Below are 27,375 nucleotides of genomic sequence, written 5' to 3'. Positions count from 1 at the left end.
AAAAACACTATCGTTTCACTATAAGAAGAAGTGTTTTGTTTCTGACAAATATACTGAAGAGGCCATTCCCATAGTACGGAAATTGAATGACTAGTCTTTTTAGCCGGTGGCCAGCAAATAAGCAGAATGAACAACGAGCGGAAAAACAGAAAAACATTATATTTTATAAGCTAATCGGTAAATTAAACGTAAGAACTCTCAATATTACCAAAGAAAATATTATTTTACGCATAACTTCAGTAACCTAACATTTTTTTAAAAATCAATTATTAACTTAAGCGGAAAACGGAAAAACATTATATTTTATAAGCTAATCGGTAAGTTAAACCTAAGAACTCTCAATATTACCAAAGAAAATATTATTTTACGCACAAATTCAGTAACCTAACATTTAAAAAAAATCAATTGTTAACTTAATGTTCAATTCATGAATAATTAATTCATTTACGTGTTACTATTGGAGATTCTGATAATTGTTTAATCAATGAATTATAGTAGATGAATTAATTATACATGAAATGAACAATTTCATTAAATTAATATTTGATTTTTAAAAATTTTAGATTACTGAAGTTATGCATAAAATAATCTTTTCTTTGGTAATATTGACAATTCTTATATTTAATTAACTGAGTAGCTCATAGAAAATAATGTTTTTCTGCCTCGTGGATCATTCTGCAAAGTTCCACGGCGTTCTCGCATTGAGATTTCAAGGTAGTAAATTTTACAGTGAATTGAATCTACATTGCAAACAATTTATTGTAATTAGCCCGTATAAACTAATTAAACTCAATCAATTTCAGTCTTTCCGCTCTTGGACCCATTCTGCACTTGGGCCATTCTGCTTACTGCTCCACCTCCTTTTTAGCCATTTGTTCATTGTTAAATGAAATAGTTGGCTAAAAATCTTAATTAGTTTTGTTAGGCTCATTTACAAAACACAAACAAATAAGTTTCCAACCCTTGCGTAAACTTGCTAATCATAATTTCCATAATATTGAAAATGTAACTGACAGAAAAAATCTATATAAAAAATACATGCAAAAATAAATTCTTAAGTGCAAAAGGTTGTCCCGATAACCCAAAACTTAACATTTTTCAGTCTTTCTTAACAAAATTTAGACGAAGGCGAAGCTCCGCTTCGCAAACATTAGCAAGAACACGACAAAAAAGCAGCTCTAAAATTTTCAAGAACGCAATAAAAAAAACTATTAGTTGAAAATATTTCAAAAAATGCAGAAAACAATTTGCAGCAAATTTTTGAAAATTTTATTTTGTACGTTTATCACAGTATGAACATTATTTCCCATTTCAGGATAGTCGAATAACATATTATGTGAGCATTCTTGAAATAATATGCCTAATATACTCAAATATTTTAAATAATCAAGATCTTTGTCACTGCTCTTTAGTTACGAACACAACCCACCTTCAACAGAAACCAGGATAGCCAGTTGCTGTGCAAGTAACAAAAAATGTTTCAACTATTTTGACATAGCAAAAAAGTTCGAAATTAACAACATTCTAAAAATCAAAAAAATGTATACATAAACATATTTCTGCAATTTTTGTTGTCTCGATTTCCTGTTTCTTTATTTTCCAAAAGCAGCGATTGACTTACGTGAAAAAAAAATCGGAAAATGAAACATATATAAAAACCATGAGTAAGAATATTGAGTAAACATTTTAAAAGAATTAAAATTGGAAGGTCAGCCTCTCAGCAAATTTTGTCGAACTTAATTTAAAAACCGAAGAAATTGAGACCAGTTTTTTTCGACACAGAGGGGCTCTTTTTTAAATTATTTTCAAGGCCACCGAACAATAATAATCACGGCCACTAGGTTTTAAATATGATACTACATCTGATCCTCTGTGAAATTTCCTTGAAAAATTCAAAATTAACAGGAAAAAAATACAAAAACGGACCGCAATCTTCAGTTCCTTTCCGCTCTTCGAGAATTGTCAAAACAAACAAAGAACAGCAAACAACACTTTTGGTGAAACAATTCCATATTTTGAACGGTTGCTATTCATCATGTTTTCAGCAATTTTCTGAACAAATGAAAAAATCACAACAAAAAACTGTCATATGATTAGCATTTGTCGAAACTTGTTGTCAACACGAGATAGACGATTTTTTGACAAGCTGAAGTTTGACATCGACAAATTTAAGCAAAAAAAATTGTTTTCAAAAATAAATTGAAATTTGAATACAAAAAAAAACAAACGGCGCTAGAAAAATTGTTTTTGCAAGTTTGGTATTGTTTTACCAAAAAACTGTCAAGTAAACCGCTGAGTTAGTTGGATTGATTATTTTCATCATTGCAGATACCTAAAATGAAAAAACTAGGAGAGTTCGTAGGGGTGAATTAGTATTATATTATAGCCATTACAGCTGAACTTGGATTTTTGATATCAATTTTCTGCTATCTTAAAACTTTTTCATTGCCAAGAAAAACTGTGCCTTTCAAACTAAATCAGGCAATTTGATCAGAGAGTGAGCTCAAATTTTTATGCTGCTACAAGTTCAGCGTTAATTTAGCTATTGAAACCATTTTTTGCGTTTTTTCGGCTGATTGGAGTGTCCTCACTAGAAAGGAAACAGTGTTTTTTGACAGCAAAAAAATGAACACAAAATTTTGCCTAGAAAAAATGTTTTCTTAATTTTTTCTTAAATACCGTTCTTAATTACCGAATGTTCGAAACTGTGCTACTTTTATATCATATCTTTGGCAACGTTCTTCTTACCGCTCAACTATAATTTCAAACAGGGGCATATTTAGGGGGGAGGGGGTGAAGTAGGCGCCCCCCCCCCCCCCTACCCTCAGGGATTCGATCCCCAGCCGACCCAAAGCTGCATTTCGCAAACATAATCTATTAAAAGGACAAAAACTTTGCAATTGAAAAGAAATAAACAAAAATGAAATTTTAGAATGAAACTTTGTCTTTTTTATATCCAATAAACTCATTTTTCGAGCTGTTAGACAACACCACTCGCTCCCCGTCAAAATTAGGATATATAGACAAAGGTTAGCTTCGGTCATCAAAAACTAGATGTTCTAAAACAGTATCCAGAGGAGATCCATGAGCAGCAACTTGATTTAAATCAATGATTTCAATCGGATTTTAATCGTAGAATAAAAAACAAAAAAATCAACCCTTGTGTTATCCTGCCGAGTGCCGCTGTAAACATACAACGCAGCTTGCAGTATTTACATTGGTTACGTACTTAGCTCTTCATAGCATACTTTTAACTGGAAAAATTTTTTCAGCACTTTTGGATTTATCCATTCCAGTCTCAGAAATTGTCTGGGAATAGAAAAATATGGTTAACTTGTGTTATTCTTTCGGATGCTGAATCAGTAATTTTGCGTAAATTAATTGATTCTTGAAACAAAAATGTTTGCAATAAAAATAAAAAAAATCAAGGTAAAATCATAAAAATTGGATTTAAATCAATCGAGAATATACATCAGATTTTTATGCAACCTTGCCCATGAGTGTTCAGGAATGTCGAATTTTTAAGATCTCAAATCCCCACCTAAACTAGCTTCTGATTTGAACCATCGTGTTCCGGCTTCACTCGAAAACTTTATGAATACGCAACTTCAGAACATTTTTGTTCCAACAAACCCCGTCGGGGTGGGAAGGAACTAGGCCGTAAGGTCTGCTTTTTTCAGACACTTTTGACTACTATAAAGAACTCACCTCGCATGATGCCAAGTTTATAATTATATCAAATCAATGGCGTGCGCAGAAATTTTTCAAGGGGGGGGGGCGGTTTTTGAAAAGTTTTGAAAAATTTGATAACCAAATCCATTTCAGTTTTGGATTCTAATAAAACTATATGAAAACAATTAATCCAGGATATTATATTAAAAAAATTATTACGTGCTGCGAATTTTTTCGTATCGCATACTTAAATGGACAAAAACTGACAGGAATTTGATTAAAGGCTGGAAAAAAAGAAAGACGGTTGCCATCAATTTTGGTTGCCAAACGACGAAAAAAGGCAATTTGAGGTCAAATCCAAAAGAGCTTACACAGTATTTTATTCCACAATTTCTAGTAAAAAAAGCACCAAACAATGCTCAAAAACAACAATTTCTTCCAAAAAATCTCGCATATGGTCGTTCTAGGGCTTCCGCAGTATTCGAAAGGTTCAAAATGGTTTAAAAAAACTTCTACGACCAAGCGCTCCGTCTTTCAACTGTTAAATAATTTTACCTCTCGTTGATGGGCGCACAGTTTGCACACGTGCAGCGTGATCGTGCTAGATGAAAATGCACTGGACATCATAGAGGCCGGAGATATTCGTGAATTGCCGGGCGACAACAGCGAGCCCCCACCTGACCCCAGACCACCCCCTCCCCCATGACTAGAGCTGCCCCCTGAGGCCGCAGTGGGAGAGAGGAGGGCATTGTTGTTCCCTGATGGACTGTTATCATTTGTGTGGGGTGGTACTTTAGGCATCACTACTTTGACTATACAGCGGGAACACGCTCTCTGAAACATTTCCACATTACGAAAACATTCCATAACAGGACAATTCATAACAAAAGACAACTTGTCAAACTAGGCAACATGCAGAAAGCTATTCGATGTGGATAGATGGATGAAGCGGACTCCTCTTCTGCCCTGGAAAAAGAACTTTTTTCGATTTTACCCCTGTCAAATTTTGGCTGTTTTCGATCTTCAAATTTTTTTAAAATAAAAGTATTTGCTCGAGCGTAAGGCTAATTTTAAAGGCGCTCAAATAGAAAAAATGGCCGAAAAATACTAAGATTTGCTCTACAAAACAATGTTCAAAAATAATAAAAACACGATGTTTTTTGTGCAGACGTCTTCTTTCAGGGATTCGACCCGCTGCCGACCAAAACATTCCCCCTTTGTACTATTTTGAGGTATCCATTTTTGGATGACGGACCCTAAATTTTTTTAAAGGCGCTGTCGGCGCCAAAATATGCTTAATTTTGAGGGGGGAGCGCGTGCCAAAAAAAACGCGGTTTTTTTGGTCAAAATTTTCCAAAAATGCTTAAATACGCTTTATGGTTTTTTTTCAAAAATTCGCCTGCGGCACAGAAAATTGGGTGAAAATAGGTTCTTTATATTGATCTGGTAGACTTTAGAAAAATCAAATTGTTCGACCTAAAAAAAAGGTCTACAAAACTTTCGAAGTGTTTTTGAAAATCCCCCCCCCCCCCCTCGAGAAAATCCTAGATCCGCCCCAGCTTGCAATCATAATTGCAATCATAAAAAATTGCAGCCATAACTTTCATGATTATTATATACTCGTTTGCAAATGTGTAGATTGGGAGGACGCCACTAGGCTATAAGAGCCTGTTTTCCGACGCTTTAAAAATAATATTTTTGGTACCTTATGGCAATCGGAGCAAACTGATCCCCGGTTGAACACAGACCCACCACCGCCCGCGCTATTTCTACCCGAATCGACCGAGCTGAACAGCACCGAAGTGAGCTGGTTGAAACTCTGCGACATCAGATCTGCCGCACTTTTGTCCAATTCGGCCCCACAAAAACCACATTCGTTGCTATTCGGAACTGCTGCATAAACGTTCAAATTTAGGCTCCAGGTTGCATTATATTTTTGCGTCAATTATTTAGTCTTTCAAGATAAATGAAAAAGCAATTTTGAAGGATCTTTTTATTTCCCGACTTTTTTCGTAAACGATTCAAGCCTACTTCAGGTATAAATTTATATACATTATATTTTAATTATATTTAAATTAATTATGTTTAAGTTATTGCGATTTTAAGAGAACCTATCAAACTCTCCTAAGCCTGTCCCAGGATAAGTTGTTTCTATCATCTTATATAATAAACGGTCCCCGCATTGGAGCTCCATGAATAAAAATCGATTATAATTGAATTTCCTTGTCGGTGTCCACAAAAGTGAAAAAATCTATTATAACCACCAGCGGATTTAGGAGGGGGGTGGTGGGCGGACGCCCTCTCTTGCGGATTTGACTCCCTGCCGACCCAAAGAGTCCCCCTTTAGACTATTTTGAGATATCCATTTTTGGTAACGGACCTTAAAATTTTTCTAAAAGCGCCTTTGGCCCCAATATATGGTAGTTTTGAGGGGGGAGCCCGCATCAAAAAACGCGATTTTTTGTCTAACTTTTCCAAACGCCTTTATGGCCTGTTTTTTCAGAAAAAAGGTCGACAAAATTTTCGAAATTTTTTGAAAATCCAGCCCCTTCCCTCCAGAAAAACCTAGATCCGCCACTGATCATAATCAATTAAAAACGGATTATAATTAATTTTCGAGGCAACAAGACCCATTTTTAATCCATTATAATCGATAGTTTTTTAGTTTTTGTGGACACTGGCAATAAAACTCAATTATAATTGATCTTTTTTTTTCACTATATTGAGATGCGAATTTAAACGCACATAGTCTTTTCCACGTTTTAAACTTAAGTTGGTTACTTGTTGTTAAATTTGATTTACTGTTTTTGATCGACTTGTTTTCACTTTTCTTAAATGTGGGTCTCCTTTTCATACTCAAAATTTGCCCTTAAAAAATTTCAACGAACACTTAAAAGAGCTACATGCACTATATTAACTTCTTCTTTCTTAACTGAGCCCAAGTTTTTTCCATGCCTGCAGGCGTAATTCTAGTCTGCACTTCGCATATTGTCGGCGACTGTTGTTGATGTTCAACCAGGTCCTGCAGGGACTCGGTATCCGAGAGGATTGAGGCCACGGAACCGGACGCCAATTTAGTTCCGACAAGAGATGGCGATGATGGCGAGCGAAATTGATCGTTGGTAGTATTGATTGGCAATTGGAAAGAGAAGCTTTTGTTGTTGTTTTTATTGCTGTTTTTGTTGAAGTACGTTGGCGATGGCGAGATGACAGTTTGGTCCTTCATGTATTGCAATTGTGTGATCATCTTGCTAAAAAGTTTAAAACACTGATTAAATGATGGAGCCTGTAAAAGTTTAACTTCCGTTCAAATAATGATCGAAACAACTATTGGTTAATTAAAGTTATAACTAGAACTATAAGCATCAATGAACCCAATCAGTTGAGATTTTTAAACATACATTTAAGATGTTAGAAAATTGATTTGGAAACTTCTATGATTTGAAAAGCAAACTTCAAAATATTTTCCACTCTTCTCGCCTTTCGAGCTTGAGTCAGTACACACTTCGAATGTAGTTTTTAACTAGAGGCACAATATTTGTTCTCTGTAAGGAGCAGAACAGTTTGCATTTTGGTTCTTTTCCTCTTGGATAAATCGCCTTAAGAAGAATGGATTGCTTGCGGTGCCCATTAAGATGAACAGGGTGGCTCTAAACTGCTCATTTGAACCAGAGCATCAAAAAATGTTTACTGTTCCCATTTTCCAAGAATGTGGGAAGCAAATAAATCCGGGGTATTTTTTATTCAGACCAACTTGGATCAAAACCAGACCCTTCCTATCAGGGCAAAACCCTGAATGTTCCGACAGCCCTTTTATTGGTCTCGAACAGTTTTCGGTAAATTAAACATTGACGAAACGGACCAAGTTAAAATCATCCCACCCCCAAAAAAACCGTTGGGGGGAGAATGTTATTTTGGTTCTAAGTTGGCAATTTTCAGCCAATCAGAATCGAGCATTTTACATGCATCGCTTAGCAAATTTAATGCGAATTAAAGGCTGGGGTGGAAGATCTTAACTTGGTCTATCTGGGGGGAGGATGTTAACTTGATCCGGCAAAACTATGAATTTTAGGCTAATAATATCAAACTTTAGGTGATAAAGTTTGAGTCGTGTAAAGAATCATTCTGACCAATTAGTTTATTGCCTCGATTCAATTTGGAACGACTTTGTAGTGCGGATAATTCACTACGTGTAAATATAAAAGGAGCAGTTTCAACAGCTTTGTGGATGGATTCTATAGTGGTTTGCAAATTCTGCTGGGCTCATGCAGATCAAGGGATCGATTTCCCAAGGAAGCAAAGTCTGCTGTTAAACTGATCTCAAAAAACCACCCCGAACATAGAAATAAAAAATTTGAAAAATGGATTATTAATAGTTTTTGACAAATAAATATAACCCAACGAAGTAATCAACCCAGTAATTGAGCAAAAACTGGTCTTGTTGTTTAAAAACACAAGAAAATGGGACTGATCAAAGAGAGGCCTTTTTTCTTAATTAAGCTTCGAACTGGTTATTCTTTATTTTTTTCCCGTTTTCTGCTCGGGATATCACCTCTGCATTTTTAAGTGAAAGTAGGTTTAAACTTCCTATAAAATAATCATTTCGAATTTTCATCAATTAGGAGGGGGGGAGGGGGAGGGGTGGTTATATTCGAAAAAACCCGCGAAAACATTTATTTGATCTGCGATATTTTTTTTTCTAGGATTTCGAAAATTACTAATTTGACCATACCCTGTTTATTTATACCTGGCAATCAATCCCGTACTCAAAATGTTCTAAATTGAATTGAAGCAAGCTTATTACTGATAATGATTCCCTATGAAACTCAACTTTTAATACTAAGCTCTTTTACAATGGCTGTTGGGGAAGAAAACAAAAGAATCGAACATAATGTTCTATTCCACAATATTTTGAGACCATTTACAAGGCAGTCAGAAAAATTAGGACAAGGCCATGATATACTAACAGTCTTATTGAATGTTATCCAAATTGAAACTACAATCTTCAAGTAATCCGAACAAGACTGCTCTCATTTTCTTTCGTTTTTTTGTTCCGACTTTTGTAACGAAAGTAACGGAATATTTGTGCTCGGGGTGAGTTTTTTTCTTCAGACAAAGGTCGATTTTTTGAAGAGCCATTTTTGACGGAATTTTCTAAAATCAATCGAAAGCTATTGTTATCCTGAGCTTAATATTGAAAAAACATTTCACCTGTGATCATTTTTTGTCAAGTTATGGGGGTTTAAAGTTTGCCTTTTCGGCCAATTTCGGACAATCAACGCGCGGTAAATTTCGCGCTATTAACGCGTAAGCGAAATTTAATCCGTATTAGAAATCGTTCCAAATTGATTCAAGGAAGTTTATATGTCATAATTGGTTTGTTAATAAGAGCAAAACCTATCACTTTGTACTTAATATGGCGTGTGGGGGGATGTTTTTCCCAAAAAAATTTTAATTTATTTTATTATATTTAACTTTTCATGTTCTTGCTGCTCCATAGACCTTAAAAGGCAGTCAGAACATTCAGGGCTTCGCCCTAATACGAGCAGTTTTGTCTTCATTTTATTACCCCACACACTATGTAAAACACAAAACGTATGTTTAGCGTCCCGAATTATTTTGATAGGACTAAAATTCTGACCTCAACCCAAATTGGAATGCCTAAATTTACCGCTTACGGCTGTTATAAAAACGCATTACGTCGCGCGTAAATTATCTTAAATTGCCCAAATTAGCAATTTTACAGCTTCTGTAAGTTTACGAAATGATCACAGGTAAAATAATTTACTTTGAGCTCAAGACAACAGTATCTCTCAATTGGTATGAATAAAATCCGCCATAAGTCTTTGGTTAAGAAGTCGAAAGTTCGCCCAATAAAAGTTTCGACTTAAAAAAGATTGTCCTCAGAAAACAACTGAAATAAAACTTTTTTTTTAATATTTCAAGAATCCTGAACATTCAGAGCTAATTTCAGCTTCAATCAATAACTACCCAATTTCAATTGGAACAATTCCGGGAGCCAAAATTGTCAAAACCTTTTTTAAATTTTATGAAGAAAACTGTTTGCTTTGATAGTTATCGCCTTTAATGCGTTAAATCAGCACTAAACTTTGACAGACTTTCGCACATTAAAAACGGCAAATGAAAGAAGCTCACTTTAGTTCTGTTATATTTCCCCTCCTTGCGCTAATCTACTTTCCCTATTTTTAGATACCAACTACTTCTCCCCTCCATATTTGAACTTCAATTTCTAATCTTTGCCCTAATGCAAGGAAAATCTAAATGGTCTTGAACAGAATAATACTATTTTGAACAGGTTTGTTCTTCATAATTGACAAAAAAAATCGATTTTGATCCGGAGCGCGCAATTAAGAAAACACTACTTTGTTCAAAACGGCATTGGTCAAAATAAGATTGGAGTGTGCTTGCAGAGCCCGGAAAACCAAATAAGTCGACCCATTAAAAATATACTACGCATGTTGCTCTTCGGGTTAAAAAAATTAAGATCTCAAAAACCTGAACCGATGAGTAAAGTTTTTCTCCGCTGGGAAGTCCTTGAAAAAAAAACAGTTTTAGAAACCAAGAATCGTTCACGTTTCTTTCGAGTAAATTTATGCTTTGTAATTGGAGAGGGTGTTTTGCATTCGTCTGACCACATGAGCTTGAACTGAACTTGACGACAAACAGAGAGGCAAAGCGGAGCTACGCTTTCCCTGCGATGCCACATAAAGATAGTATTGATGAAACAGCAGTTACAGCAACAATGATTCAAGATAACAAGCTGTATCAGTGACTCTGTTAGGCAAAGTGTTAACACGACAAAAAAGCCTATACTCCAATTTGATAAAGCTTACTAATCGCAAGCGTAATCAAAACTCAAACAGCAGAAGAGTATGTTTTTGCTCTTTCACGCATGTTTTTTCACGACAAGGCATGAATGAAAAATGAAATATTAGAACGCATGAATGAAAAAAGAAATCATTTGCATAGTTTCGCGCTTTTTTCCGGGCTCTTTCACAATTTTTTTTGCATCTTTCCCTCTTCATAGTTAGAACATAGTTGAAGATGGCCTCGGGCCCTCGGGCCAGACTCTTTTTCCCTCAGGCATCTTTTAAATATGTTCTAACTACTACAAAGGTCAAATTGAGGCCAACAATTTTTAAAACATTTCCAAAAAAACTTTAAAATTAACACAACTGATAAAAAATAGTCTTCACTACGTCCAATGACAAAAATATGAAACAAGACAAAGAAGTATGTCTTTCCCAGAAAAAAAAACAACTAACAAGTACTGACAACTATCATTTGAGTCTAGTAAGAAAATTATTGGAACCAATTCGCTTGCCTCAACTCAATTTCATTCAAATATAAGAGTGCTGTGGATTTTCAGTTTACTAGCCTCGCTCAAGGTAGTCACGATAACGCTCCGAGCACCATCAAATAAAGCCTAAACTTGCAAAATAATCATTCCAACAGATTGAAACAAAAGTCAAAATTCAAAAAAAAAATCAAATGACCGCAGGCTAATTCTGCTTACGATTGAGCTTAAATATTTTCACAACAGTTCAACATTGACTATCACAGATTAATTTTACCCGAAAACTTGCACAAAGTTTTGCTTTAAAAAGTGGTAGTTCGGTTGGAGAAAAAATCAGAGTGACGGTATGACAACATGTTCGCAAACTTGCTTGAGTAATATTTAACTATTGAACTTAAAAGCCCCTATTAGTAGCCAGAAATTATATCAGCCACCCGGAAAAAAAATCATTTAAAAACAGCAATGAAGGAAAAAATGAAATCAAAAACTTTCTACCTGACCAATATACATATCGCAAAATTACTAGACAACGTTACTAGTAAATTTCAGAAAAAGTAACTTAGATACAATAACAATTTTAAAATGATAATAACAGGCCACCATGACAAATCGAAACCAACGAAACGGTTTTTCGATAACCATTTTCAATTTTTTGACGTATAGAGAAACAAAACGAAATGAAACCCATTTTATTCAAAACTGTAGCATCTTCAATGATGGAAAATAATATACGAACAAACAGAAACCTAGCCAACAGATTTTTGATCAGAACAGTCATAGCCACCAGACAATTGGAAAAGTGATCCTGAACTCATAAAAATCAATAAAAACGACTCATAATCAATAGCAGATGCCGAATTGTTACAGAAAGATGAGGAAAAATTTTCAATATAAATGTATGAGTTATCTATCTACATGGTCAAACCTAGCCAAAAAAATTTCGTACAGAACAGAAAAAGCCAAAATACTTTGGGACAGTTGTCATTGAAATCACAAAAATCAATAAAAATTACTGACACACAACAGCAACTTTTTCAACACCTGAGATACTGAATGTTGCAGCAAGATTAAGAAAAACCGTCAACTTTGAATATATCATTAATTTAAATATAAGAATGAAAGAAAGTATTCGAAAAGTTATGGCGGAAAAACTTAAAAAAGTGAAAGCAAGAAAACTTGCTTTATAAAAAAAACTGCAGTAGCAGTCAATTTAAAAAAAGGCAAAGATGCAAGAAACTAAATGAACAGATAAAACTAACTTTTTACACAAAAAGAAACAACATTGATACTGTATCTAGATTATTAAAACTCAGATACAGTCAGTGAAAAAACAGCATGAAACTACCAGGAAGCCAGCAAAAACGAAACGAAGGAAACTGTTATTTGAGAAATGACTTCAATTTTTTCAAATAAAGAGAATTAAAACAGAAAATATACTTTTTTTATTTAAAACTGATGCTATGTAAAAGACAGAAATTAAATCAACGATGAAATAGAATCGCAGAGTTTTGACCATAGTTTCGACCAGAACAAAGATAGCCAACAGACAGCTGGAGAAGTGTCAACGAAACCAAGAAAACCTATGAAAACGACCAAATTTATTTAAAACATATCGGTAAAAAAACAAGTTACAATCAATATTGGCGAGCGTAAATTGCTCTAGTTTTAGCAATTGAGTTCAGATTGAACTTGAAAGAAATCAATAAGTCAAATTTGGGCGTTAGAAAAAATTCAAACTAAAAATATCGCCACCTATTTAAGTGCCTTCACATTGTCCACTGACTCTTAAGAAAGCCTGAAAAAAACCAGGAAAAAAGTTGAAAACAATGTAAACACAGAGGTGAAGCGGAGCTTCGCACTACTTGCGATACAAAACAAGAAAGTCGCTAAGTCCGACAAAAATTGAAAATGTCGACAAAATTAGATCTATTAAAATGAATAATGCTAGTTGGTAAGAATTTTTAAGACAATAGAATAAAAAACTAGCATCGGAACAAAATTATCAAGCGGTAACGAAGCCGAAAACACCTTAGCTGAAACTCTTTAAGCCGAAAAAAATGAACTGGAGTTGGGACGTATAAAAAGTCAAAACTTCCCCCTCGCCCTCGCCACAATAAACTTTATTTGCTCGTCATATGAAACAAAATGAGGCCACTAAGCCGATAAAATACAAGCCGAAAAAAATTCAAAAAAATTTATCAAGTCACCTTACCCGCAAAACACACCCACATACAAAACTGCAAACTTTTTCGCTCGTCAAAAGACGCAATATAAAGCCATTAAGTCGAAATCTATCAAGCGGGAAAAAAAGAAAAAAAACGAAAGAAAATTGTTGTCATGAAAATCTATCTATCATACATATCCAGGTTTTTTAGCACTTTGTTCAGTCTAGAGGGCACATCATCTGTGAGCAAAGATATTTACGGGAAAAATTCTAGTACCCTATTGCAATACCCTTGCTTATTGCAAGAGTAAAGACTCATAAAATTTAAGTTTGGTTATTTTGGAACCGTTTTTAGACAAGCTTACTCATACATAAAATATGATGGAAGCTTCAGTCACAATCTACCAATGGCCTGATTGTGGTACCTGAATATTATAGAACCTGTTTATACTAAAGCGAAGCTGCATTTACCGAGTCGGTTTGCCATATCTAAGAGAAAGCAGCATTGGATGCGTTTTAATTAAGCCGATACTGCTCAGGCTATTTAACATCACCAAACAGAAACTAAACAATACGCAGAAGTTACTCACATACATAAATGACAGAAAATGTTCGACTTACATCGGCTAAAATGATGGATTCGTATTATAACACAACTGATGCTGTTATATGTAAATAAACGCCCAAATCCTAAGTTTCTCCACGCTTTTTGATCCAAACAAGTTATTTCGCTTGCGTGAACTTAAAGAAATCTGCTTTATTCTTGAAGTCATGAATAAAACGAGTGAAATAGCTATGCTTTTTCCCACAGCGTAATTTAACATGGCGTGCATACTGTGCGGTCTCAAATTTATCTGAAAGTTTACCTCGCAGCTATTCATGGGGCATTTAAATCGCAAATTTAGTTTTCAAGCGATGAGATGAAGAAAAAGTTTTAGTTCTTTTGCAGTTTTCTCTGCAACTACTGGAGATTCAACGGTTGAAATTTTTACATATGCTGGATGAAATTTGGACATATGAAGGATAAAATATTCAAAAGAATTTAACCAGAAAAAAACTGCTAAAAAGTATTTTCAAGCCGTCGTTTGGGAATTGTTCCGATTTCCGAAGGAATATATAACCGCAGGGTGGTTTTTTTTATTCACACCAATTCTCAAAAATATTTCCATTGTAGAGTCGCTCCAGGGACCTTTGTGGTTCCAGAAGTGGCGCGGTCACGACTAAACTATCCTGGCTTAAGAAAGGCTCTGAAATGCTCACCATGAGACTAACATGACTATAAGAGCGCTGTGATACTTTAATGCTGAAAGTTTAACGCGCATTATTTACGCGTGGCGAATTATCCCGCACCTTAAAATCGTTCCAAATTCAATTAAGGAAGGCTAATTGGTCTTATTACTTCCATACACGGTTCTTGAAGCTCCGCTTGAAGAGCATACTTTGTCAATATTTTGATAACCAAAAACTATTCCATCCAGTTTATGGATAGTCGGATTAATTAGGGCGTTGCCCTGATACTAGTCTTGTTTTACTAAAGGGGAGATGTTCTTAGTGCCAAAAGAACCGGTAAACATCCAAAATAGTTTAAAAACTTTAAAACTACAAGTCATCGTTGGAAAGCTCAGGATCCAAGCTAGGCCCTTATGTAAATTTGGGCAATTTAGCTAGTAAAATACCAAAATCTGAATTCATTTTTTTGCGTAGCTGAAAAAAAACATACAAAACAGTTTGTACGAAAAGTCACTATCTCACATTTTTCTTATAAGAAAAAATTCCGATCTTGTAAAATTTCGAAAGCCTAATTTTTTAAAGAAGTTTCAAAATTCTTAGAAAAAAAATTCCAAGATTTTTGGTCAACAAGAGTTTTTTGTTTTCCTTCTTATGTGAATAAAATTTTACATAAGAGCCTAGCTTGGATCTATAGCTTTCCCACGAATACTTTAAACCCAAAGTTTTCAAACTGATTCTGCTGTTTACCGTATCTACTGTAAGTAAGAACACCTCTCAGGCGCCCTCTAGTAAAATGACCAAACGACGCCTTAGAACTATTTTTAACGTCTTTTATCCGGCTAAAATCTAAGGAAAATTTCATCCATCATATGCCAAAATTTCAACCGTGAATCTTTACGAGTTTTAGAGAACACGGCCGAAACTTGATCCACCACTTTAAAACTAAAAATTGCAACTTCTGTCCTTCGGATGTCTATGAAATCTTGTTTTCGAAATCTAATAAAAATATAGAATACTACGCAATTCGATTATGACAACTGTTATAACATAGTTTTTGAGTTATCTGCATAAGCATCGAAATGCAACTTAAGTTCACAAGTCTATTTGATGAAACTTTCTCGCTGTTAGTCGTAATAATAATCATCCGTCTCAATCGGTCGATTTAGCAGAAGTTTCGACAGTTCATTGATCACATCATCCAGAAGGGAACTGGCCCCGATTCGGAACATAGTCGGTTTAAGCCAATCAGATCCGAGATAAGTATCGACCAGGTGTATCCATTGACATGCATGTGTGAATGTTTTCAGTCCTCCTGCTGGTTTCAGTCCGACTTTTATCTGACCATTGGTAAGTCTTGAAAAGATTCTGGGTGATTCAGACATCGAATTTGGCCTATTTCGATCATTTTTTTTTTAAAAAGACGGATTTACTGTTCCAGTGAAATGGGTCAAAACTTAGTGTTGAGGATTTTACTTAGCACGAGCAATCGTCCATTTTTTGCGTGCGATGCAACTATCTTAAGTCATTTTAGTATTCAAAAAAACTAAAAAACATCTAAAATTTTATCAGATTGTCGCAAAAAAACGAAAAAACTTGAAACAACTGTCTTTGAAGGTAAAATTACAGCCTACTATACAAAAAAAGCAAAAACATGGGTTTATATTTAGTTGTTCGATGCCTTTGGTAGTCTTTGATAGCTCTGCACATTACAATGCCTACGTGAAGGGTGGCATTCACACTCTCCTTTCCGGTGGACGTTTTGATGAAGTCACTGCCAGCCAACATGGCTACCATAGAAGCCTGCAAAACAACAGAAGATATCAAAAAAGGACAAAGTCTACAAGTCTTTAAAGCAAGAGAGATATAAGTCTATATATATCAAATGGTCTGGGAAGAACGAGAGAGCTAATCTCAGCAACAAATATAGAATGATCATACGCAGTATACATTTATTTTCTTCCAAATAGTTTGAGATGGTAACTTCCCAAATGGCATAATTCCCAAATGGCATAAAAATGGAAACTTTTCCCAAATGGAATAAATTTCAAGTTCGTAATTTAAACGTTTTCTATCAATTTCTATTTCTATCATTTTGACAGAAACGAAAGCATGTGAACAAGATTTGGCATTAATTGCTTCCAAACAAATTTAAGCAACAGATTTGTCGAAAAAAATTGACCACAAGAAGCTTATTAATAATCAAATAATCGCAAGCTTATGCTTCTTGCTTTTGATAAAAAGTTCGACAAGTTTTTGGCGATAAAATGTCAATCAACATTTGAATTGACAATTTGACTAACTTTCTCACATTGTTTACGAAAAAATTGTTCCCGATTTTTCCAAAGCAACTGTTGCATGAATTTATGCCATTTGGGAAATTTTTCATTTTTAAGCCTTTTGGGAATTATGCCATTTGAGACATTTGAGATATTTCAAATCGTTTGAGATATTTCAAAAAATAATTCTCCAGAAAAAAACGAACTTAAATTAAGATATAAAGAATACATTCTCAATTTTAAAATTATGCCAAGAACAAACACTGTGACAAAATTCGTTTTCAGACTTTTCTTGACCAGATTTTTTCTTGACTAGGTTTTCTTTAAATTTTGCGACAACGGCAAAAGAGTCAATGAACGAAAAGAAACAAAAATATCGCCTCAAAGATGTTTCAATCTCAGAAATCTTCCATAATTAACAATTTTCTTATGAAACTTTTAATTATTTAAAAAAGGTGGATCAATCGTTATTTTTCATTACGCTGGGAAAAATAAAAAGTGAAATCAACTTATAAACGTAATGTTCAATCAAATTGCTATCATTTTTGCTGTTGTAAAGCGTAATTTACATTCCATTAGGCAAATGATTTTCAAGTAACTCAACATTGCCAAAAAATAATGGTTAATAATTAAAAGTAACAGGTTAAAACTTTGAATTTCATTTTTTTTTTCAGTTTGACCCTTTTTTGTTTCAATTAAATCAAATCAATTAGAGAAAACTGGGTTAAAAATTATTTATTCAACCGGGAATTGTGGAACGTGGAATCAACTTTTGAAACTTAACATTGGACAGTCATAGTAAAAAAAGGCCAACTGCAAAACAGTTTTCCTAGAAAAATGACTAAAGAACAAAAAAATATATGTTAAAAACAATTTAAAATAATTTCAATTTCTTTTCCTTTTTTTGAAACATTTATTTTTTGAATTTTCGAAGTTTTGGATAATCACAACGGCGCTAAAAAATTCCAAAACTAACTTTACTTGAATAAAACTACGTTTTCACGGCTTAAAGTGAGCATAAATAAGCTATTGTAAGCCTGCACCCTCACCTTATTATCTCAAAATAAGAACAAAAAAAACTTCAAACAAGTTTTTCTCGACACCGGGAAATTATTTTCAAGATTTTTCAAATTTGTTCAAATCACGACTAAAAATGCTTTAGTATGATATATCACTTGTCACATTCTGATGATTATTTGGGGTACCTGATTTTGCGTGGAAAACAAAAAAACTAAAACACACCCGAATAAAAGGTTCCTCCCCATAAATCAAATGGCCGGAACAAAAACACCTATATAACTGATTAACTTGTTTCACTAACACACATACATGAGCACACGAACAAATTTCAAGACGTTTTCTTTAGTTTAAAAAAACACAAAAAAAACGACAAAAAATTGTTTGTTTCTCGTTATTTAGAAAGTTCCCATCACAGATTAACTTGAACAATAAATTTCTTTTTCACAATTTAAATTTTTACCGATTTAGATGTCAGTTGTCTTTTGCAAAAGTAGCAACGAAGATTGACTAACTCAGCTAAAATAACGTTTTATAGATAGCTTCTATCAAGGAAGAAAATCTTCGCAGAAAATTTATTCCATTACAAGGTTGGATATTTTTTTGCTTCGAGGTTACTATCGCGCGCTTCTTTTCACTTCAATATCTAAAAAAAAATAACCCGCCTTTATCAAAAAAAACTATATTGCGCTTTGATAATTTTTCGATACATCGATTGGGGTATTCCTTTTATTCATGCAAAAAATAAAAAAAAATTATATTCAAAATACCTAACAAACTGAAGCCCTCAACTGAACATTGTCTGTTGGAAACATTTTTGACTTAAAAAAAGAGAAATAAAAATAAAGAAACTAAAAAATTTAAAACGAGGCCACTAATTCGATAAAATATCGGCTGAAACCTATTAAGCCAAAAAAAAGTTTAAAAAAAGCCAAACATAATTTTAAAAAATTGAAGACAAATGAAACATTAGTAAGCACCCGTCAACCTCAAACTACAAACGCATAGACAATTTTTTTCTCGTCGAAAGAAGCAATATAAGACTATTAAACCGATATAATATAGGCCGAAACCAATCAAGCCGAAAAAAAGATCAATGCCATGAACCAATCAAGCCAAAAAAAAAATGCCATGAAAAACTTGAAAAACAATTTCTCTTGAAGTTTAAGAAATTTGTGCGATCCAGAGCTGAGCATAAAACTACGTTGTAGGTGAAACTACTCAATATTAGATCACTAAGCCAATAAAACACAAGCCGAAATCATTTGAGCACAAAAGAGTTTTAATCGAAAAAAAAACGAAGTCAAGAAATAATAAACAGCCGAAAAAAATCAAAACACTAAGAGCAACTACAATATAAACTGCGGATCGAAAAAAAAACAATTATAAGATGTGGCAACCAAGCCGACAAAACATAAGCAGGCAAACAATAGGCCAACAACTTTTTTTGAAAGAAACTAATTCCCGTTTGAAGAAAAAAACAGGTCCAGTCAGGTTCGAACTTAGGATCTTTGCAGTACCATGCGTATCCGTTATCGCTAGAGCAAGTAAGCCGGAGACGCAAAAATTTTGGATTTATTGTGATCTGAATTTAAACTTACCATTTCTAACTCATTTGCGTGCGAGGAAAAAGTCTAATACCCGATTGCAATACGCAAGGGTAGTAAAAGAATCAAAGACACTTTCATTTACAATAAAATTACCTTAAAGCACAAGAAAGGTAAGAAATGTAGAAACTATGCCGATAAAACATGAGCAGACGACAACTGATAGGAAGATGATTTTTTTGATAATAAACGCTTTGGCTTCAAGAAAATAAACAGGTGATGACCGCATTTGAGCCTAGGCCGTTAGCCGACAACTAGTTTTTGTAGCCAAAAGGTAAGTTTAAATTATCAAGAAATTGAGCATGTTTCCTGCAGAAATATATGGTTCAATGATTTAGTGATTTTGATAAAAACTAGTTGTAACCCGAAAAAATTCTATATTCCGATTTGATAACGCTTGCTAATCGCAAGCGTAAAGAGCATATAAGCAGTGCACAGAAAACAGAAAATAAATTAATTGATTCTGATGTTTTTTGTATGCTCATAGCCTCAAAAAACCTGTATACATCATTAAAAATACAAACTCGTCAATCCATCACCAAAAGTTGCCCATAGTCAAACCATGGGTGGTATTAACATTCCCGAAGTGCTTAAAATAACGAATCAAACAGCTTAATTAAGAAATTCAATTTAAAAAACCAAAACTAAGCCAACAAACCGTTAAAAACAGTAAAAGAACGCAAGTAAACAGGAAAAAATTAGTGACTTTTTTGAAAAAATCTCAACTTCCGAGTTTCGGCAAAAACTAGATAGGTTAATTTTTATTTCACGTTTTTCGTGATATTTAGTTTTTCACTGTTTGATAATAGGAAAAGTTAAGAAAGGAAACGAACTGAACTTTCAAAGAAATCAAAAGTCAAACATAGAAAAAGTAAATTTGAGCCTGAACAAATTTTAAGACTTCTCAAAAAAAACTTAAAAAAATCGTCACAAATTGAAATTCACTCATACGAAACAATCTTACCAAATCACACAAGTATTATCTCGTATGCTTATAAAAAGTTCAAATGAGCGGTATGTGACTTGTTGCTCATGTGAGCTGTATGAGCGTATTACTTATCAAGGACTTTAGCTGCGAGAGCAAAAACTGTATCAAGAATTCATAATCAAGGTTTTTACAAGACATTTTTTGAAAATCAAAAAGTTAACAATTGATATTCTTGTAAAGCTTGCAAATATAAACTTTTATTTATATTTCTTTTAGAGTTGTTTTTTTTAATCTTAAGTGACAGACATTTAAAAAAGTTGGTGAAAGATTAAGTGATTTTAGACTGAATACTGACCTTATACACATTAGAGAGTGATCCCAATTCGCCAGTGGAGAGAATAGTCTTCATACACGCTCCTCCCTCCTCGCACACCTGTTTGCACAGTCTAATTTCATCGTACAGTTGTCGCCATTGGCCACTCAACACTAACTTTCGCTGGATCACAATGTCAATCTCATCCGCACCTTCAGCCACTGCGTATCTGACGACCACACAAAAATGAGATCAAGGTGGCCAGGGAGAGGGTGGGAGGGGATCAAAATTGGGGTGGGGCAAAAATAGGAAGGGGGAGCAACAACCAATTAGATCAAAAATTTATTGCTTTGAATAAAAGAAATGGGCGAAATCCTGGTAAAAGCAGTTATCTGCATGTCACGGTTGTGTTTTAAGTACACTTGGGCAACTGAACACCACATTTGAAAAATATTGTGTCGACAAAGCAAAATAACTGCGAAGCCTGAAAATTTTTGTTAAAAATCATTTCTCAAGTCGCAAATCTAAAGCCAAAAAACACTAGAAAAAGTTAAACTTTCGAATAAATAAATGGAGGATTTAGTTTTTATGGCAAAAAATGCTTCTTTAAACCTTAATACAAAAAAAAACTCAATTCGATTCTTCGGCCTCCCGTTTCAAAAAAAAATCTTGAAATACCTAAGAGTTCACCTCCCTTTCTCCACCCCTCTCACCTTATTTCCTCCAGGCGTGACTTTAACCCGAAAAGTCCAGTCGGGAACCCAGTCGCAACAGCCGCAATGCTCGGTCGACGAGTTGCGCTTTCATCGAGATCCAATGAACTTTTAACGTAACCAACACATGCTGGATACACACAAACTGCAGCACATTTCACTTTTCCGCCATCGCGATAAGTATCCAACGATTTCTCAAGTTTGTTCGGAATCGGGTTGATAGCCGAATAGCACAAACGATTGACATTAGCTTTCGAATCATCGCCGGCAAGAGTTGTCAAATCGATAAACTCGATTGTGTTTATCAGCCAATCAAGTCTATCTCTGGCTTTGGTGAAGTCTTCTGATTGGTTAAAAAATTGAGGACTACTAACTGTTAGCACAATGTGATTGGCTAATTTTTCGACACATGAAGGTGAAACTGAGGTACTTTCAAGATATTTGGAGTCAAAATCAAGTCCAGGATTCATTGAAGGCATTTTAAGAAATATTTTTGAATGACTAATTTGTCTTTTCCAATGCAAAATTAGCAGAGCAGTAACTGATATTATATGAAATGAAGGATCAGTTACGATCTCAGATTAGTTTGGAGTCGTTTCACTGATTTGATACAATTGGTCTGACGAGTTCAACTACTGATTAATTAGTCAATAACTTATGCAGATATGAAACACATATCGCTTACATTCAACCAACTGAAAATGAAAACCCGAATCTACACCTCTGCCTACCAATTTCGAATCAACTGTGATTTAGAATGACTTCAATAAGGTTAATCTACAATTGACAGCTCATATAAAAAAGTATAGACATAGTTTCTGAAGCTAAATCAGTAAAAATCAGTCATGTTTCAATAAATGAAAGATAACATAATCCATGATGGAGTTAAAACAAAACAGATATAAGAGCGTTGCATTAAAGAAAAATCCGAAGATTTATATCATAAAATGGAAATATTCGGTACCAAAGGGTAAGTTTTTGGAAAGTATTGATATATTTTCCTGTCCACACCAACTCGTTACTTATATATGATATTTGAAAAAAAATTTCATATACATTTGAGCTTTAAAAATCTTTAAAATTTGAGAAGTTTCTGATAAGAAAGAAAGGAAAAAATAGTAAGTATCGATATACTAAAATGAAACAAGAATTATCGGTTGCTGAGCAAGAAGCACATAAAGTTCCAACCACACTCATTTCAAAAAACTAAATAATTTTTTGCAACTGTTTTGTTTATGATTTTTACAATTAGGCTTCTCTAACTAGAAGAAAGCTACAGCAGCTGTTTCACACAGAGGCATAAATAAGAAGTTGAAAAAATGAAAACTATTTTTAAAAAATTAGGTCTACCAAAAATTAAAACTTCGTGAGTCTCGATAGAAATTCAATTTAGGCAAAGCTTCTAGACATTTGAATATTAAATTAGCACCAGAACGAAGCTTACAAAGAGGAAACAAAGCCGACAACCTTTTGAGCAATCACAAAGGGAGCTGAAAAAAAGTGAACTACAATTGCACTTTCAACTTCAATGAATGTTGCGTACCGAACAAAAACTATCCGTGATAAAGCAACAAAGCCGACAATCTTTTGAGCAAACACAAAGGAAGCTGAAAAAATAATAATTTGACTTAAAAAATGAAAAATTTTCAAGTGCCCATGAAAATACATGGAACAACACATGCATTACAACTAAAATGAACGTTGCTTACAGTACAAGTAAACTCCGTGATGTTGCAACTAAGCCGACCACTCTTAAGCAGACAAACAGAAGCCCGACAATTCATTTTGTACAGAAAAATTTACAATTGCATACATACTGTAAAAAAAAGTCCGACCGGGACTCAAATCCCTGATTTTACGCAGCTAAGGCCACGATGTTACCTCTAAGCCAATTGGGAACGAACATATAAGTTCTTTCAAAAATAAAGCAAGCAAGAAAAACAAGAAAATTATTTATGGGAAAAAATCTAGTTCCCGATTATTAAACACTTGCTTTCGCAATTGTAAGCAAAGCAACAACAGCTGACATTTTCGAAAAAAGATTAACACAATTTTTTTGAACTTTCGAAAATGAAGAACAAAAAAAACATACGCCAACTTTTCTCGACATTGAGACAGCTTTTTTTCTCAACAATGAGACAGCTTTTTTGGATTCTTTTTGTAATCGGAATCACGGATGCGGTGCTTGATTTTGCGTAGAAAAAAAATCACCCTGGGCAATAGTTTTTTTAGCATTCCTTAGAGGGTGGTTGGAACAATAGCTTTATGGTGAGATTACAGCTAAAATGGGTTCATTTCAAACTTTACATACCTGCCACACGATATAACGTCACTTTGTCGGAAACCTATGATGATTAGATGACCATTGACTGAGATTTACAAAATCCTGAATCACAAATCCATTTTAAACGATATTGTACAAATAAAATATTCACACAAAATGAAAACGTTATGAAGTACTGAAAACATTCAACACAAAGTTGCACGATATGAATCACTTGACTCACCCTATTCGTTGTTGTTCCATAGTTGTGATCTGGTCGGCCCTCTTCAGAACCGACTGTATGGCTGCCATCTCCCCCTCACTGATATTACTCTCATAGGATGCACCCCCTCCCCCACCACACGATGAAGGGGGTCTACCAATCGGTTCCCCAAAACCCCCGTCGAATCCGAAATGATCGTCATGGGTAGCCGAAGCAGCATCGGGAGAATTAAACGTCGACGAGCGTCGTTTGTCGGGTCTTGAGTTGTAGCGCGAGCTGAATCTGCGCGTGAATGAAAATGGCTGGGACGATCGGGATCTTTTGTGGGTCCTCATGGACCAACCAGTTCCAAGCCTACAAATTGCAAACAAGAATAGTTCGGTTGCTTTTTAAATCTAACTGAATTTTCTCATTTCAATTACTTTTTCATTTTTTTTGGCTTTCGTTAATTTTTTGCGGTTCAGTCAAAGGAAACAGTTAGTTATATATCATAAACAACAAAGCGCTTATTTATTTTTCATCTTTTTAATGTGTAACAAATCAAATCCTGAAAATTGATACCAATATAGAGGTGATTGAGAACTTCAAAAAATTATGCGAATAGATTAGGTAAAATTTGAAAACTGCTATGATTTTAAACTTAAGTTACCAGTAAAACAACGTCCGGGAACTATGAAATTTAGATACTATTATCTTCCAAGCAGTTACAACTTTATTCCAAAACTTTGTGGCAAAAGGGTAGATCAAGCTGAAAGAAGCTTTACAGACAACTGAAAAGCCAATTATTGTTTTAAATATACCATTTTAATATATATTTTTTCGATTGCTTTTTGAAAGCCATGCCATCCCCCACACGCTACGTAAACAGTAAAATGATATATTAAGCATACAAAAAATAATTAAATAGACCATATAGCACGCCTCAATTGAATTTGGTTCGATTTCTAAGACGGCCTAAGCCTTGCTCACGCGTTTATTGCACGAAATATATCGCGTGTGAATTACCCTAATTGGCAAATTTTGAACCCCCGTTATAATGTTCATAGGCTTTAAGGTTGTAAAATGAAGCATAACATGAACAAATTTAATAAGGCTTTTTTTCGGGAAATGTTTTTAGGTAGAAAAGTGAAATTTGACGTGAACAAGTTTCCAGACTATTTTTCAAAGTCGGAACAACAACGCGTTGACACATAGTCAACGAGTTTAAGCGCATACGGTATCAAATAAGGCATGAACAATTATTAGAGCTTCGCAACAGGTATTAACCTAAATAAACCAAACCACACTTGCAAAAACTCGCCAATCGATACCCTCTTTTTACGAAATAATTGAAGGGTCAAAAACATGAAAAAAGTAAAGAAAATGTGGAAAATAAAAATCCTATGAGCCGGATTCTAAACCGCGACATCGAAATTAAAGTGAGAACTCCAAGCGTCTAGGCAATTGCCGCTTAACAATAGTTAAACACGAAGAGCCCAGATGAAGCACGATATACCTGTTTGTTATTTTTTTTAAAAGTATTGATGCAAAAGATAATCCGTTATTTACCAGAAATAGCCAAACTGTCACAAATGGGACATTTACCACGACCATAGCGGATTTCTTGTCCAAATTGGAAACTTCGCATAAGCAGAGACCTTTACAGCTTGTTCTTTCGAGCCTCTAATCTCAAATTTGACATCGTCGTTTTCCAGAAAATCAAAAAACTTCCAAACGAACAAAAAATTGCGTGATCAAACATTGCTTTTCTACGAAAAGTAGAGCGTAGCCGCTATAAAAAGTTGATCCGATTGAACCCTTAATCGTAGATTTGGCACAGCTGTTTTCGAGAAAAGTTAAAAACGATCCAGAAAACGGTCAAAATTTCCAAACATGAAACTTCCAAAAAACATTATAGCTTATGTGCAAAAACTAGAACGTAGCTGTTATCCAAATAAAATCGTAGCACCCGTTTTTAGGATTGCACCATTTATTTCATTAAATATGACATTTTCAAATAATTTTTTACAAAAAAAACTAGGACATAGCTGCTTATGCACTTTTTACCTCTTGTTTTTCCCATTTAATATTTTATCTCATATCTGGCAGAGAGTTCGGAATACACAACGAATAGGGCAACATAAGTTATTAAGTAGAAATTTAGAAACTATTTTATTTCCATTAGAACATTAAGCTCAATTTGGCAGGGTAATTCTTGAACGAAAGAAAAAATTTCCAAGGAAAAAAATTTCCATAAACGGTCAAAATTTGGACATTTTCTGAAAAAAGAATTTTCCCATAAAATTGGGGCGTAGCAGCTTATACAGCGGACATCCCCAGAAAACGCTTTTTTGATTGAACCCATTATCTCATAGTTGTCATGATAATTTTCGAGTTAATAAAAAACTCTCAGAAGAACTCCCCCACTGAAACTGTCGAAGGTCATAAACGTCTGGAGAAGTTAAAAAATACTAGCGGAAAATTGGTGCACACAGGGGAGTAGTCTCTTCATCTGTACCACTTTCTGAAAATCGGTTAAAATTTCGAGAAAAAAAAACTTTGCGAAGAAGGCAAACATTTTTCAAAAGCATGTAAGAAAACCAAATCCCATATATTTTCTTTATACCTAATTAAACTAGAGAGAGTAGCCACCAGCAAAACAGATTCTAAAAAATCTAATGGTATGGAGCAAAGTTAACCGATATAAAAAATCAAAGGTGCCACCAAACAATGATCACCTATATTTGCGATTTAGGTTAGAAAAAAAAATAATACCGTAAAATGACACTAGGCTCCGCATGTGTAAAGAAGGATAGCCGGTTCCTAAGCAACTAGCACAGCAAGTTTAGACCATAGTGAAAAAAATATATTTATAAAATGTTTTTCTGTGTGAGACAATACTTAGCCTAGAACAAATATTTTTGCTTTCAACCAACTATCATATTCAATTAAAAATTCCAAAAAATTCCAGTTGCGTTCTTGAAAAACTTATTCAATTTTTGTGAAGGTTCCGTGGTGAAAAAAGCAAAATGAAACTTCAAAACTGCTTAATTCAGCTGAAAACTCATTTAAAAAAGTTATATTGATAATTCTACAATTTACGCTTTATTCGCATGAAATTTGATTTAAAAAAAAAACAAAAATCGGGAATCATTTTTTTCTCGACACTGAGCACTCTTTTTAGAACAGTTTTAAAAAATCCCACATTTCTCTTGAGGCTTCTTTAGAAAAAGGCTCCATCCCATTATAGCCCTCCTTCCATTCCTTGCAGAGTGACAGAGTGGGCCAGATTAGGCAAGTATGCGCGAGGATTCCAGAGCATCACTTTTACTAAGCATTTAAGTAAAATTTAGTAATTCAATAGACATCGCTCGGTTTTTCCACACTTTTTGCACCGACAAAAATTGCTTCATTTGCTCTAACTTCTGTTTTGCCCTGACGTGACCCTTTTTTAGCTACCCTGGCTGGCCATGTCATGATCTGCCTTGCCCTGCCATGTTCTGCCCTGCCTTGCGCTGCCCCGCCTTGCCCTGCGCTGCCTTGCCCTGTGTTGCGCTGCTCTGCTTTTTTGACTGCTCTGCCTTGCTTTGGGTTGCCCTGCCATACTCCTACTTGCCCTGCCCCGCCTTGCCTTTCTTTCCGCTGCTCTCCACTGCCTTGCTCTGCTCTGCA

General features: G+C 34.5%; 2 protein-coding genes across 3 annotated transcripts in view; both read right to left on the bottom strand.

Moving 5' to 3' along the window:
• LOC134851936 (uncharacterized) overlaps nucleotides 1-27,375 on the bottom strand; it is a 141,974-nt gene that overhangs the window by 2,627 nt on the left and 111,972 nt on the right. Inside the window, exons 6-10 of the mRNA XM_063868210.1 lie at nucleotides 23,746-24,078; nucleotides 6,628-6,923; nucleotides 5,378-5,565; nucleotides 4,228-4,506; nucleotides 1,430-1,457 (exon numbers count right to left, since the gene is read on the bottom strand). Of these exons, the coding sequence (XP_063724280.1) occupies nucleotides 1,430-1,457; nucleotides 4,228-4,506; nucleotides 5,378-5,565; nucleotides 6,628-6,923; nucleotides 23,746-24,078 (1,124 nt within the window). The remainder of the gene's footprint in view (nucleotides 1-1,429; nucleotides 1,458-4,227; nucleotides 4,507-5,377; nucleotides 5,566-6,627; nucleotides 6,924-23,745; nucleotides 24,079-27,375) is intronic.
• On the bottom strand, nucleotides 15,394-21,933 carry LOC134851222 (deoxyribose-phosphate aldolase-like). Of its 2 annotated transcripts, none has more exons than XM_063867206.1 (4): nucleotides 21,239-21,933; nucleotides 20,568-20,754; nucleotides 16,063-16,184; nucleotides 15,394-15,749 (listed from the first exon to the last, which is right to left on the bottom strand). In XM_063867206.1, exons 1-4 carry the CDS (start codon nucleotides 21,715-21,717, stop codon nucleotides 15,509-15,511), a joined length of 1,029 nt encoding a protein of 342 aa, XP_063723276.1. In that variant the 5' UTR covers nucleotides 21,718-21,933; the 3' UTR covers nucleotides 15,394-15,508. The 2 variants fall into 2 exon arrangements, with proteins under 2 accessions (XP_063723276.1, XP_063723277.1); XM_063867207.1 differs by having other exon boundaries at nucleotides 15,394-15,737.

The sequence above is a fragment of the Symsagittifera roscoffensis genome, chromosome 7, assembly GCF_963678635.1.
Source record: "Symsagittifera roscoffensis chromosome 7, txSymRosc1.1, whole genome shotgun sequence".
NCBI lineage: Eukaryota > Metazoa > Xenacoelomorpha > Acoela > Convolutidae > Symsagittifera > Symsagittifera roscoffensis.
The sequence above is the reverse complement of the archived record's forward strand: the minus strand, read 5'-3'. Positions and strand labels throughout refer to the sequence as shown.

What these genes read in the sequence shown, in the direction of transcription:
- LOC134851222 (XM_063867206.1), bottom strand. Translation starts at nt 21,717, where the DNA reads ATGCCTTCAATGAATCCTGGACTTGATTTTGACTCCAAATATCTTGAA. An exon ending in CACTCTCTAATGTGTATAAG is followed by an intron (nt 16,185 to 20,567) that starts GTCAGTATTCAG and finishes GTTGTTTTGCAG; the next exon opens with GCTTCTATGGTAGCCATGTT. An exon ending in GCTATCAAAGACTACCAAAG is followed by an intron (nt 15,750 to 16,062) that starts GCATCGAACAAC and finishes TGAATCACCCAG; the next exon opens with AATCTTTTCAAGACTTACCA.